Source organism: Erpetoichthys calabaricus, chromosome 8 (assembly GCF_900747795.2).
Source record: "Erpetoichthys calabaricus chromosome 8, fErpCal1.3, whole genome shotgun sequence".
Lineage (NCBI taxonomy): Eukaryota > Metazoa > Chordata > Cladistia > Polypteriformes > Polypteridae > Erpetoichthys > Erpetoichthys calabaricus.
In genome coordinates this window covers 37,924,635-37,939,802 of record NC_041401.2, presented here as the reverse complement: position 1 = coordinate 37,939,802, position 15,168 = coordinate 37,924,635, and the positions used below count along the sequence as shown (strand labels likewise).

The 15,168-nt window shown below is 37.2% G+C and overlaps 1 protein-coding gene across 2 annotated transcripts in view; it reads right to left on the bottom strand.

Annotated features, from left to right (window-relative positions):
* The window catches only part of prpf40a (PRP40 pre-mRNA processing factor 40 homolog A), a 74,529-nt gene that overhangs the window by 12,662 nt on the left and 46,699 nt on the right, over window positions 1–15,168 (bottom strand). For both annotated transcript variants that reach the window (XM_028806461.2, XM_028806462.2), the window contains exons 17-24: window positions 13,168–13,282; window positions 12,969–13,060; window positions 12,595–12,711; window positions 7,375–7,512; window positions 6,924–7,019; window positions 5,770–5,856; window positions 4,122–4,215; window positions 3,956–4,017 (exon numbers count right to left, since the gene is read on the bottom strand). In XM_028806461.2, coding sequence (XP_028662294.1) covers window positions 3,956–4,017; window positions 4,122–4,215; window positions 5,770–5,856; window positions 6,924–7,019; window positions 7,375–7,512; window positions 12,595–12,711; window positions 12,969–13,060; window positions 13,168–13,282 — 801 coding nt within the window. The remainder of the gene's footprint in view (window positions 1–3,955; window positions 4,018–4,121; window positions 4,216–5,769; window positions 5,857–6,923; window positions 7,020–7,374; window positions 7,513–12,594; window positions 12,712–12,968; window positions 13,061–13,167; window positions 13,283–15,168) is intronic.

Here is a 15,168-nt window from a genome sequence, read left to right as displayed (position 1 = left end):
GTTGCTGCGTCTGAGTTGTTGGGCGTGGCTCTGCGAGTTGTCGTCGTATCCAATGGTCTTAGAGTTGGTGGGTGTGGCTTCGTCCTGTATGCGCCATGGGTGTCTTACTCACTGGCGGCTTAGTGAATTATAAATATTATAAATATATATAGATACTAGCTGTGTAAGCCTATGCTATAAAAAGCCTGTAATCGTCAGAAAAAAAAACTGAAATGTAGAGATGTCAGGTAATTGAAAGGAACTACTCTGGGCATCGCTCTCCAAGGAGGATTCGTTTTGCCGATGTGCTGACATCGCTTGTGTACAGTAAAAGGGATACCGTTTTGCCGATGTTAGCGGCTAAGCAACTTTGTCTTTCTTCTGAGGTTTTGTTTCGATGACATGCTGGCCTCGCTTGTGTTATAAGTGGCTAAGCCAGTTTTACATGTGTGAATTAAATATTTTTGTTGAAGGTTCATCAAAACAGGGAAAAAATAATAAACAATGACATACATGTCATTACTTATACTTTACAAATATGCAGGAAGTGTGGTGTAGCAGTTAAGGTTTAGACTTTAAACCCTGAGGCTTAAATAAGACAAGTTCACACAAGATCCTCTATAATGATGTTCTGATCATTTGTATATGGTCTGCAGAAAATGTAAATGGGGCATGATGTTTCTTGTATCACCTTTCTCTAAAGATGCTGTTAAATGAGGTTCAAATATTGATATGTCTACATATATTAACGAAAAAAACATTTCATGGGATATACTTACTTTTTCATATTACTGTAATCTTAGCTAGTCAGGGCAGTCGCAGCACATTCCCCTGACCCTCTGTCTTGTAGTTTGACATCCCCAGTGACTCAGTCAGATTAGTCTGTGACTCATGCCATATAAATCCAAGAAGCCTGATTTTATCTAAAGTCATAGGGGTGGCTCGTGTGTGTGAAAGCAGATAGCCAATTTTATGTACTATACTTTCTAGAGTTTACAAAGAATGATTTAACAAACAAAAACATCCCATGAGTGGCAGTTCTGTAGGAGAAAATGCTTTGAAAAGACTGGTTGGAGGAGAACATCCAGACTTGTTCAGGTTAACAGAAAAGCCACAAATATGTAACTAACAACTCTTTACAACAGACAGCACAATAGACTTTAAAGTGAGTGGGTTACAAGAGCATGCCGGGTTCCAGTATTGTCAGCTAAGTTCAGGATGACAGGGTTACAAGTAAGCAAGTGATCACCAAAACTGGATGTCTGTAGACGTGTTCACCTAAACTGGATGTCTGTAGACTAGAAAGATGTTGCTCATTTTGAAGAATTTTTATTACTACTACAGCATGAAAATGGTAGGGTTGGAATCTGGTGTAAACAGCATGAGTTCATGGATCTAGTTGGCATCATCTCAACATTAAAGCAGGCGTTGATAGTGTAATGGAATGGGGAATTTTTTTGACACACTTTAGACCTCTTCATAATAAATGATGCAGCTACCCAAGTACTGATGTGCATCCATTTTTCACCACAATCGACCCTTTTAAAAAAAGAGTACTTAAAGCAGGATAATGTGCCATATCACAATGCACGCATCATCTAAAGCTGGTACCATGAACATGACATTTATTGTGTTTACACGCACACACAAAACCAGGATAAGACAAGAAATATGGTTAAGTCAGAAACCGGATTTCTTAAAAACCTTGGTTTACATGTGCCCACTTATGTATTTCTCCCTTGGCAAAACGCACCATCATTAAACTGTGCAAAAAAAGAGGTAAATGTCTGTGTCTCCAACAGTATGGGGAATATCACTTTTAAAAGTAACTTAAATTACTCATTACTTACAAAACATGTAACTATATAACGGAGGTCCCAAAGATGAACACTGGTTACTGTGTCACCTGATCACATGGTTTCAAGACACCTATGGCAAAAAAACTAGATTAAACCTAAACCAACACTTTATTAATTCAGTAATCCCTCACTATATCGCGCTTCGACTTTCGCGGCTTCACTCTATCGCGGATTTTATATGTAAGCATATTTAAATATATATTGCGGATTTTTCGCTGGTTCGTGGGTTTCAGTGGACAATGGGTCTTTTAATTTCTGGTACATGCTTCCTCAGTTGGTTTGCCCAGTTGATTTCATACAAGGGACGCTATTGGCAGATGGCTGAGAAGCTACCCAACCAGAGCGCATATTACGTATTAAATAAAACTCCTCAAATATATTGTGAGCATGGGGGCTGTTCGCACCCCTAGGGGATACAGCCGCTCCTCAAAAAACGCTGAAAGACTATTACTCCCTTCCTTGCTGGACTTACTTGTGGCTGCTTTGTCAAGTGATATGCTTCCCGCATGGTGCTTTGCATACTTAAAAGATCAAACAACACGTATTGATTTTTGATTGTTTGCTTTTCTCTCTCTCTCTCTCTTGCTCTGACATTCTCTGCTCCTGACGGAGGGGGTGTGAGCAGAGGGGCTGTTCGCACACTGGCCTAGAGGATACGGACGCTCCTCTAAAAAATGCTGAAAGACTACCTTCACATTTCTCCCTTGCTTGAAGTTGCTTTGTCCGGCGGTGCTTCGCATACCTAAAAGCCCAAACAGCCCTATTGATTTTTGATTGTTTGCTTTTTTCTCTCTCTCTCTCTCTCTCTCTGACATTCTCTGCTCCTGATGCGCACTCCTTTGAAGAGGAAGATATGTTTGCATTCTTTTAATTGTGAGACGGAACTATCATCTCTGTCTTGTCATGGAGCACGTTTAAACTTTTGAAAAAGAGACAAATGTTTGTTTGCAGTATTTGAATAAAAGTTCCTGTCTCTCTACAACTTCCTATGTTTCTGTGCAAATCTGTGACCCAAGCATGACAATATAAAAATAACCATATCAACATATGGTTTCTACTTCATGGATTTTCACCTTTCACGGGGGGTTCTGGAACGCAACCCCCGCGATCAAGGAGGGATTACTGTAATAAGTTTTTTTGATTGCACACAGCACACTCTTTTCTTCTTGGATGTGCAATTGTACGTGTGCTTTTGCCTTACGAGTGGCCGCACATTTGCCTCAGGAAATGTATCTTTGTGAACTCTTTCACTGTTTTCTACCTGTGTGTGTGTGTGTGTGTGTGTGTGTGTGTGTGCGTGCGTGCAAAGACTGGCAGCCTTGGACATGTGCAGACGAACATAGTGCTATGGCCATGCTCAGACAACAAAATCCTTAAGTGTAACCCAGTTAAGGGTTTAAAGGTCAAATAACCGGGGTGCTCGCAGAGAAATCTACATGTGTTAACCCAGTTTCACTGTCTTCAATATCCTTGGGGAGGGAGATACAAGGTTAAAAGCATGAATGTGTGGCTGAAAGATCTGCAGAAACTGTTTGATACTGTCGTGTCAGTGTGAACCAAAATCTCTAACGTTTCTAGTCCCTAGCTGAAGCCATAGATCAAAGAATTCAGGCTATTTCAGAAGCAAAATCAGGAGTCTAACTCAGTAATAGAGAGATGTACCTACTAAAGTATGCATTTAGTGTACACCGAAGGAATAGATGCTGAAAGTAGAAATGATTTACAAAATAGATTTTATATGCAGACATGGCTGGGTATAACTAGGAAACAAAACTAAAGATCTGATTAAAACAACAGTGATCCATATACTTACCACACATAAAAAGACTAATTAACAACTGAAGATGAATGATCTTATGATCTTTCTAGATTAGTTATCACAAATGATGTGATAAAAATAAAAATCTTGCCTATACAAAAACTAATTAAACTGATTAATAAATTATCAGTTTGTAGCATACAAATTCATATGGACAATTGGGATACAAGTATGAAGCAATATTAAAAAGGAAAATGAAAGTAAAAATCTTGTTAATTAAAAGTGATTTAAAAGGAATTTCAAAATGCCATATTAAAAACAAAACATCAAACAGATATCCAAAGCAGTTATAACTTACAGACTTGTGTCTCCTCTTTTTGGCCTTCTTCTTATGTTTCTTTGATTTTTTATAACTTCTTTCTGCAGGTAAAAAAAATAAAAAGAGTGACAGACAAAGCACATAATACTCCTTAAAAATACATATAAACAGGCTAATATTAACAGATAGTAATCTGAAAACATACCAGATTCTCCACTAGATGAGTGCTCTGATGGTGATCTAGATGGTGACCTTTTTTTTTTCTTTGATTGATAGTCATCCTCCTCAGATTCAGAAGCCTGAAATTTAATTGAAGTGTTCAAGCAACAAAACACTGTGTCTATAAATTGTAAATTTTTTCCTTGTCATGAAAAGTAAACCTTTTTGAAAAAAACACCTTCCATCCCATTACAATAAACATGTTTCTATGAATTAATTATATTCATCACTTTTGAGTACTTGGAAATGGCATATGAAAATGAATGATACACTGGCAGGTGTAAAGTATGATGAAAAATGAAATACAGAGAACAAAGCCAAAATTAGATGCAAACATAATGCAAAAGAAGTGGACGATGAGATTATGCTAGTATTTTCTAAACAAAGATTCTATATATAAAGGCTTTTTTTTCCAGGTTTATGTATTTATTTATTTGTTTTTTTTTTTTTTTTTTTTTTTTAAGATCGGGACTGGGGATCTTGCTCAAACACTAATAAAACTAACTACACAATAATAAACAAGCACTGAATATAGTGGTGTGAAATTTTAGGCACACTGTATTTTCTAAACACTTAAAAGAGCTTGGAATAATTTCCTTGGTGCAATACTTTTTTTTTTTTTTTAATTAATTAATTTTATTGTAATCATTCCATACATATAGATCAATTTTTACAAAAAATAGGATTGAAAGCAAATCAAACCCCAACCCTGAGAAGGAGAGCATGGCCAAAGGAGTAATACTTAAGGCTTGTAAACATGCCTAAATTATTGAGTTTAATAGGGCAAAAAAAGATAAATGGAGAAGGAAAAGAAAATTATTCTTATTCTAAACTATTATTGATTAACTCCTGCCAGGTTTTGAAAAAATTCTGTACAGATCCCCTAACTGAGAATTTGATTTTTTCCAATTTCAAATAATATAAAACATCGGTTTCCCACTGACTTATTAGAGGAGAGTTAGGATTCTTCCTTGGTGCAATACATGGCGCTCCTCCTGTATTAGCCTATAGTCTTCATTTTTATTAAGCTGCTGCTTAAAATGAAGATACAGGCAATGTGACTTTCCAGGAGGATCAAAACTTTGAAGTAACAAAAACTCCCCCAAACAAACCCCTTCACAGAGTCTTCCTCTTATACTTAAATACTATATTATAGTATTTTAATATTATATTCTATTGACTGTACTTCAGAGTTTAAAATTTACTTTTTGTTAAACAATAGCTGATTATTTAAGATTAGTAAAATCACAAACTGTTTTAATCTAGAGCTGCAGGAGGCCACAGCCTATCCTAATATAGACAGGAGACAACCTTTTATGTGGCACTGTGGACATCCGCCACTTGCTCATTAAGGATCAGTTTACTTCTAATAAGTCTAGTAAAAATTTCTTTGAAAGGTGATAGAAAAACCCTTAACAGAGAAAGATGGTACAAAGAAACCCCTGAAGCTGTAAGGCAACAGCATTAGTTAGTGCTATACTTGCTATCAGATACATAATAACCCTAAAAAATATAATTACTATTCAATTTTGTTCTACTGAGGATAAGTCTAGACCTCCATGCATATGGGTAGTAAACTGATTATTTAAGTCATTATTCCAAAAAAAAAAAAAAAATTAAACAAAAATTCTTACCGAATGTGAGTGAGATCTCTTTCTGTGATGCTTTTTGGATTTTTTGGAGTGTTTCTTATTCTTTGAATGGTGGTGTTGACATTCATGCTGTTAAAAATAATGTGTGTTAAAATACATTAGATGCTTCCCCCCCCTTTGCTCTGCAGAGATTCATGATGGTTCAACTATACTCTACTTTGCAATCGTGAGGACAGACATATGCGTATGTATATTTCCATAATCTGCAAAAAAAACACATGGCAGGTAGTACTTTAAGCTTTTGTACAGACTTGATTTTTTAATACACTGCATGCACAAGATCTTTAATTATTCTGTTTGCATTTCTAAGCCAGCAACTGTTGTTTATGTCCTGAATAGAAGGCAGATGTCTGCCAGCAATAATCTGTGCCACCTTCAGCACCCTCTGTAATGCTTCATGGTTCTGAGTCGAGCAAGTGCAGTACCAGGATGTTACACTGTAAATTAGAATGGACTCTACTGTGTACCTACACAAGTATGTAACAACAAACGGAGAAATGTGAGCTGCCCACAGACAATGGCAGACGTAGAGGTACTGATAAGCCTGTTTGCCAAGTGACCAAATGTGCTATGCCCACTTCTATGGTTCAGTTATGGTCATTCCAACAAGTTTAAAGCTGCTCAATCCCCTATGAAATAGATGTCAGTATGTTCTCCCTTCTTGGTTTTGCTGACATTGTAAGAAAAATTGTTATCCTGGTACCACGCTGATGAAAGGCAAACCTCTTTTCTATAAGCCATCTCATCATTGTTGGCGATCAAACCTATGATGGTAGTATTATCAGCAAATTTAACTATGGTAAATCTTGGCAGTTCCAAAGGGCTTTTGTGGAGGGGCATGCAATCATAAAGCACATCCCACAGAGCACTGCAGTGTTCAGTATATGGCAGATCTGGCCACATATTTATACTTAGGTTATTCAGATTTGCTTTTTGATGATATGTGATACATTCAAAACTTAACAGAAAAGAATGCTACTTATACCAGAATTGGGGCATTCAAGAAAGTTTAGGAGGTTAATCAAGTAAAGAGACAAGCATTAAGACAGGATAAAAATTATATATTAAGCTGTTCAACTGCATCCTTATTTTCAGTAATTTTTCAGAACAAAATATTAAGACACTGATAACCATACCTCTAAAATGTGAATAAAGTCCTTGAATATTCTTTTTCTTTCTGATTCTAATGTAATGTCTTCAAATGCGGGTTCTTTCAAAAACCTATCACGAACCTAAAGAAAAAAAGCAATATTGTGGCAAAGTTCAAAGTCTGATCTTCTTTTGCTACTAAAACGTGTTAGTCTAATTTAAATTTTGTATATCGTAATAAAAACTAACTTTCAGTGTCTCTATAATACACATTTCTGTGTATTTAAGTTCAGCAACTTTATATAAATAAAAAAAAAAAAAAAAAAAAAAAAACCATCTGCTGACATTTAACCTAAAAAAAGACTTAAAAAGGCACAGAAGTACAATATAAATATTAGTGGTTGCTTAAATGAAAAACAAAAAACTACAATTTTACATGTACACTTTTAATTAACTACCAGTCAATAAGTAAAGAATCTCTTTCTGCAGTACACTTACATCTTCCCATGTGGAGTCATGTTCAAGGGGGGGTGTGGCTTGTTTCAGCATGCTCTTAAATGCAGCTTCTTTCCGCTTCATTTTTCTGGCTTCCTCTTTCTCTCGCTCTCTTTCTCGTGCTTCTGCTTTCTCTAACAACTACAGAAGTGTTATAAGGGAATGTTTACAACTGGTACATAACTGCTTTCCAAGACATGTATACTGAAGTGTACAGTAGCAGCAATGACAAGTGACAAATTTCCAGAGTACTGCACAAAGCAGGAATGCTCCATACTAGATCTTAATTGGTAATATAACAGTGAATCAACTGGATAGATATATGGACATATATACACTGTATATATTGATTAATTTAATTTGCTTACAATTCTATTCCGTCATAGTTGGATTGTAGCTCTCCTGTCCTTAGCAATCACTGCAAAGGATACAAGGTATCTAGAGAGAGAGAGTTACAGCAATTCTAACAATCATTGGTCACCAACTGCCAACTGTGAATTCAGTATGCTGTTCCAGAATAAAATGCACCCCTGTAAGATCTGTTACAGCCATTACAGCCCCACTTGTTCTCTGTTCACTCCCATTTTTTTCTGGTAAATGACTCAAGATTATAAAAGTACTTATCCACAAACTGTGAGATGCATGGGCTTAACATTCTGACCATAGGAGTGTCCTACAATTATTTGACAAGCAGGACTAAGTGTATGTGTGGGTTTTGTTTTTAAACTGGCTGTTTGGCGGCAAATGGTCAATGATGATTATTGATGTCTTCATGTTGTATATTAGTGTAGATGTTTTGCTTGTACAGTATGAGCTACATCAAATTAAACTCCATGCAACTAATGTTGTTAAAGCAATAAAGTGTTTACCTTGTCTAAACAAAATTCCACCCAATTTAACTAAAGGCTTAAATATAAAAAGTACATCTTGATAAAATATACATATTTTGTTATACTGATGATGTGTATGTCACAGTTAAACATGGTTCATTTGATTAATGTCAAAAATGAGAAAATGAAAGGTTGCTGACTTTGAGCCACTGTTTTTAACAAATGATATTACTCCCGTTTTAAAAAATTAATATGTTTATTATATATCTTACTAGTATGTCATGTCCTACATGTTCTAAGCAAATTTTGACCTTATTATTATGTCTTTAATTATTTCTAGGTCTGCTGATGTATGCCATTAAAAAAATGGAAACAATATATAAAATGGCTCACAAGGAGGATAGACATATTACAGTACACGGCTTACAGGGTAGGCTTACAGTGAAATATACTTACACATTTTAGTTAACTCCGATTTCATAAAAAAATAAAATTAAATATACTGGAACACATTTGCTATTTTACAGACTTAATACAAAAGTGTAGAAAACTGTACCATGGCAATACTTTAGGGACCCAAAACAAGAAATATTAATATAATACAAGTGATATACTTTTGATGGCTCTTGTCAAAGAATTGGCTTCAGGGTATAATAATGGTGCCTCACTGCTGGAAAATGCAAGATTGCTCACTTTATGGACAGTTAATATAGACCACAAAACAACCCAGCTGGTTTATCTGATTTGAGGAACAGATTGCACTACATGGTTAATGTGGGGGAAGGAGCCATTACACTTTTCTTTTGGTATGCCACAACTGCCAGCAAGCATACCCAACAAAAAAAACAACAGAACACAGGAATTTGAAAAGGGCCAATCTCAATAAAACAGCATGCCCAACAAGGGCAAATAAAGTAATATATACATAAAATTATTTAAAATTCAAAAGACAGCAAGAAAACTGGGTGCTGGAACCTTCAAGCACTGAATTATTACTTTAATTTCTCAAATATATAATTCAGGTTTGAACCCTATTCAAAGCTACCTGCAACAAAGGTATGTCTGGCGTGTAAAATGTTCATCACAAAGATGTCGGAGACGGCCTCTTCCTGATTCTGATATCCTATTATAATAAAATCTTAGTTTAATTCATGTCTGGGGAACCTTGTGAAAATAATGTTAAAAGAAAACTACAGAGTGGGTCATTCTTCTGGCTACGGACATCACAAGTGTATATCATATACTATCACTGGAATGTGCTCAACAAGTTATCAAGAGGAATTTGTTGTGATTTATGAAATACCAGCAGAAGGCACCACTTAGATTAATGCATACATAGGCCTCTGCCATACAAATGATACTAGCCAAACATGTCACAAGCTGAAGAATACAAAATTGATAAACAGAGGTGCTTTGTAAATATTCTTTCTGTTCCCTTTACTCTGTTAACTACACTTCACATATGAAAGAAACTGCTCAAACAACAATATGAATTGCCTTGTCACTAGCTTTTGGATGTGCACCAGCAAAGACACACAAGATACTGGTTTTACTGGAAAAAAAAAACACTACTCTGTTAGATGTTTTATTGTGAAGAAAAATTGTGTAAAAAAAGACTAAAAAGACAACTCTATTAAAGCTGGGTTAATTGAAAGGGACAGTATAAAATTATCAAAATATCTAGAGGCTTCTTTCAGCACTGTTTAGGTGATACAGTGGCAAAGTGGTTAACATTCATGTCTCACAGATCCAGCATCGAGGTTGAAATCTTGGTTTAGACACTATGTATGTGGAATTTGTACATTTCCCAGTTGTAAGTTACACCTGTAATCTGTTTACGGAGATTTTCCTCCTAAATCACAAAATGTACTAGTTATATTAACTAGGAAATATAAACTGGACCAATATGAGTAAGTGTGCAATGCAATGGACTGGTGCCTGTCCAGTGTTGGTTCTCACCTTAAGCCTACTGCCACCATGACTGGCACCAGCTCTTAGTGATCCTGAACTGAATAAGCAGATTACAAAATGAACAGATGAGGAGAATAATTAAGAAATTAAACCTGCATCACAGCACACGCAAACACAGACTACCAAGAAAAGATCAGGTTTTCAAAACTATGCAGACTGAACAAAAATTAAACTTGTAAGAGAAACCACTGAGGGATCAACAATCACCTTTGAAAGACCCACAAGCCCTTTTTTCCTGTGAGTACAATAAAAATGCATCATTTAACTATATTACGAGCACAGTATTTCACTTGCCAGTGTAGAAGGATGACAAAACAAAAAACTTGGCCAAGAAGAATCATTTTAAAACTTGACTACAGAAAGCTTAAAATAGAAAATTACTAATTTCTCACATTAGATCTTCAAATCAGTTAAAACAAAGACAAAAACTCCTGGGCAAAATTCAAAATATGTTCGGTGCAAAGTTAGCACTGTCCATGAGCCAAGGAACATGATATAGTGGGAATGCTTCTCATCAGCAAGGAAGAGACAACATTTTAGATATAAGGGAAAAAGAGATAGTACAGTACCAGAAAACAAATCAAACAAGATAGAATCAGTCTGCCAGTAAATCAAAGTATTGAAGAACATTCTTGATTCAGCAGGTCAGTGATATCAAGCACAGGGCATGCCAACAACGAAATGGCTTGCACACAGCAAATACACAAAGCTAGTAGGCACTAACCCCAAAAGACTTGAAGCCGGGTTTCTGGCAAAAGTTGTGTCGACCCAATATTACGGAAAGGAGTCTAAATAACTACGCAAGTATACAATATCATTTTCTGACTTTAGAATCTCAGCAGTCAACTAATTTTGTCATAGCAATGTCTTTTTTTGAGTATCATTTATAATCCATTAACAATTAAAAACATTACATGTTCAGATTACTAATGTCAGTCAGGTCAGGTTGGGGAGCATGCACTGGTACAGCGCGTTGCCGCACCCACCACGATGAAACAAATCTGGATCCAGTTTGGCAACCCCCCTAGCAGATACGCGGTCCAGTCCCACCCACCAGAAATGACCCTCTATCTGCCACAGCCAGGTGTTACGTGAGCATCCCCTTGGCCTGGTCCAGCCACTCGGGTCCTCAACAATGAGGATCCTGCAAGCCGGATCACCCTCAGGAAATCAAGCTCCCTCACAATGCAGGTAACGTGCTTCATTCAGGACTCTGTAAGCAACCGCTCATTAAACACAAAGTCAAATCAGCGGTACCCAAGGATTCTCCAAAGTGACAGTACCGAAAGAGTCCAGCCTTTGTCTCAGGTCACTGGATACTGTCAATGTCTCACCAACCATATAGCAAGAAAGGAAGCAGCAGGACTCTAAAGACTTGGACCTCATCCTTTAGCATAGATACCGGGAGCACCACACACCCCTTTCCAGCAATCTCATGACCCCCCCCCCCCCCCCCCCCCCAATGCTCTCCCAATCCGTCTGCTGACTTCACAGGAAGAATAACCAGAGACATGAATGTCACTGCCAAGGTAAGTAAACCGTTCGACAAGGTCGACACTCTCTACGCAGACAGACACACTGCTGTTGGCTGTGCCTAAGAGGTCATTAAAGGCCTGGATCTTGGTGTTTATCCAGGACGCTCACAAGCCCAGACATCCTCACTCAGTCTCACAAGAGCCCCGATCAGAGCCTCCATTGACAGCAAAGTCAAGATCAGTGAATCTTTCTTCATCAACAGATGCCTCACAGCTGCTGGACCCCATGACCTTGGCTCAACACCTAGTCCATGCAAGCATTGAACAGAGTAGGAGCAAGAACACACCCATGATGAACCCCAGATTTAACTGGGAAAAACGCAGAGGTTCTGCCTCCACTCTGCACAGCACTCACAGTACCAGTGTACAGGCCAGCCATGATATCTAACAACCTTGAGGGGATCCCGCAAAGTCTGAGGATGTCCCACAGGTCAGCTCGATCAACTGAGTCAAACGCTTTATGAAAATCGACAAAGGCTGCAAAGAAACTCTGCAGATAATCGCATTTGTGCTCAGTGCCGGGATGCAGTTGATGGTAGACTTATTAGGCGTAAAACCAGATTGCTGCGGTCACTGGTAGTGAGCAAGAGATCATGGATCCTATTGAAGGGAACCTAGCAAGGGCACTGAGAGCAGCATTATCCCCCTGTACTTGCCACAATCCAGTTGATCACCCTTCGTTTTCCAGACAGGGACCCGTTTTCTGGTCAGTTGGGATGATGCCAATCTCCCAAATGGAAGCAAAGATGGCTTGCAATGGCAGAAGGACAGCCTTACCACCAGCATGGAGCAGTTCACCCAGGATACCACAGATTCCGGCAGATTATTAATGCTTGACACTGTATTTAAATGAGTAGTTCTAAAAGATAAACAGAGGTTGAACATACACTGTTAAATGCTAGTTTGATGTTGCCAGCATCTAATGTTGTAGCTCTTTTGTCTGAGCTGATAACTGTTCCAAAATCTTCAAAAGTAGTATTTACTTCCACCGTAAATCCTTTATCCTGGAAAGAAATAAAATGTATACATATAAAAGATCAGCATAAGTTAATGTTTAAAGCTAACGTATAAAATGTACATCATAAAATCTTCAGTGTTAATTTAATACTTCTTCTCAAGAAGCCCAACAATGAAGATGATTACATATTAAGCGCCAAGCACAAGTATTTTTTTTCTATAGAGGAAGCTAAAAAAAAAATCAATGGAAGAATCTTGAACCTGAATTTAATGATTACATCTACAAAGAATAATGTTTAATTACCTTAAGTATATCTTTTATTATTCTTTTTTCATCATGGTACCTTGCTTTCAGATCCTCCACATAAAACTTGAAAAGATCTAGTGGTGTTGAACCTAAAACATAAAAAAAGGGATATTACTTCTAAATATCTGTTCCACAACAAAAGAAATATTAACAGCACAGCCAGAAAGAAAAGTGAGTTTAGCAATAGAGATCTTACCTGGCTGACCTAGCATATTGGAAAATCGTATGTCTGAGCTAACAGTTGGATACATCTCCATCCAAGCAGACATTGAATGTAACTGGCCATGATCATGTAACTCATCCAAAAATTTCTATAAAAAGAGATTAAATAGGAAATATAATATTCTCTAAAATAAAATGCTTTTCACATACATTTATGATGTCCCCTCCCCTCCATTCTATGATCATAATGGTTACTTGCAAACATTATGCTTTCAAGAAATTAGCTCTCAGGAGAGATTTCTTTTAACTAAAATTAACTTTCAAATTGATACTTTCTCTTTTTGTCTTCATGACTCTGTGTCAACCAATATGGTCTGAGACACAGAGAAAGATGGGCAACTTCCCATATTGCCATTCGGTCCTGCTTACCACATGTGACTGCTCTTATGTAGACCATACTTTGCTAGCTATGATTTTTGCCTAATGGCACTCTGTTCTAACTTGAGTTGTATTGGATTTGCACAAGATGATTTGCTTGCTTCTGCTGTAGCCTAAGACAAGGAGCCTGAGTTGCCTGCATATTATACAGAGATGAAATGAAAGTGTTCAGTGTATACTGAATTTGAAGCTACTTATTGCATATATTCATGGGCATAGGCAAAAATTGAGTTTAAAGTAGTAAATTTCACTATGGTTTGGCTCTACTACAGTATCATAGAGCATGAAACTGAGGAGTGGAGAGTTATTAGCCAAGATCACAATTGCTGATTTGCCTAAATGGAGACTGAAGGTACACTATATGAGCCTTCACAATTTAGACTGCTTATAAATATATAAATCATTTTATTTCACTTTCTGCTCTCTCTCTATTTTAAATGTATCTGCGCCCTTTCTTCCTTTGGTCATAATGGTAAATATTTATGCCTAGTGTAAGATTTATTAATTTGTCATGTGATCCTGACACTGGGAAGAGCAACTGTAATAATTTGTGAAAACTCTGTCTGGGAGTGCTTGTGTTTATGGTGTATGAAGTAAAACCTCATTTATTTTCATTTATACTTTCTCTCGAGAAATTAATTTAATGCCTTCTATGCCTGCTTTGATCACAATAAGAAGCAGCCCACCATTTCATTATATATTTTTGTATATGACATGTGGACTTTTTTTAAACGAGTTAATTATGGGTTCATAATGTTCATATGTAAATACCCTCTATTCGATGCACTCCTGAAAGTCTACATTAAAAACTCGTATAACTTTGTTTCATTTCAATACCAGTATCAAGTCAAGCTGGGGAGCATGCACTGGTACACTGCGTTGCCGCACCCAATACACGATGAAACAACTCGGGATCCGAGTTGGCAACCCCCCAGGCAGACACGCGGTCCAGTCCCACCCTCCGGAAATGACCCTCTATCTGCCGCAGCCAGGTGTTATGTGGGTGACCCTTTGGCCTGGTCCAGCCACTTGGGTCCCCAAAAATGAGGATCTTACGAGCTGGATCACCCTCGGGGAAACGTGCCATATGGCCGTAGTGACGTAACTGATGCTCCCGCACAATGCAGGTAATGTGACTCATTCGGGACTCCATGAGCAACCGCTGATTCGACACAAAGTCAAGCCACTCCCAATAACAGTATGCCCGAGTAGAAAGCCACACAAATTAACAATCGTGACACTCTCCAAATACTTATGGACTGCATTATAATAATGCAAAATTCAGGCATTCCTAAAGTTCAATTCTAGGTTCAAAAAGCCAAAGTAAAACAACTTTTTCAACACCTCAAGCTATTTCTTGTTTGTTTTTTTTTGTTTTTTTACATCTTCATTTCACAAAAGTATCACTATCACAAATATGAACATTTCTTAGTTATTCCAAACTTTTGACCATTATTGTATGCTATAAATACATAGATTGAGAAACAGAATCATGTACTTGCAAATATATTTTGCATATAACTGATTATTTTACTTTTGTCAACTGTTCTGAGGAAACATGCAAGTACGTCGTTGTACTACATTGACTAAATATACT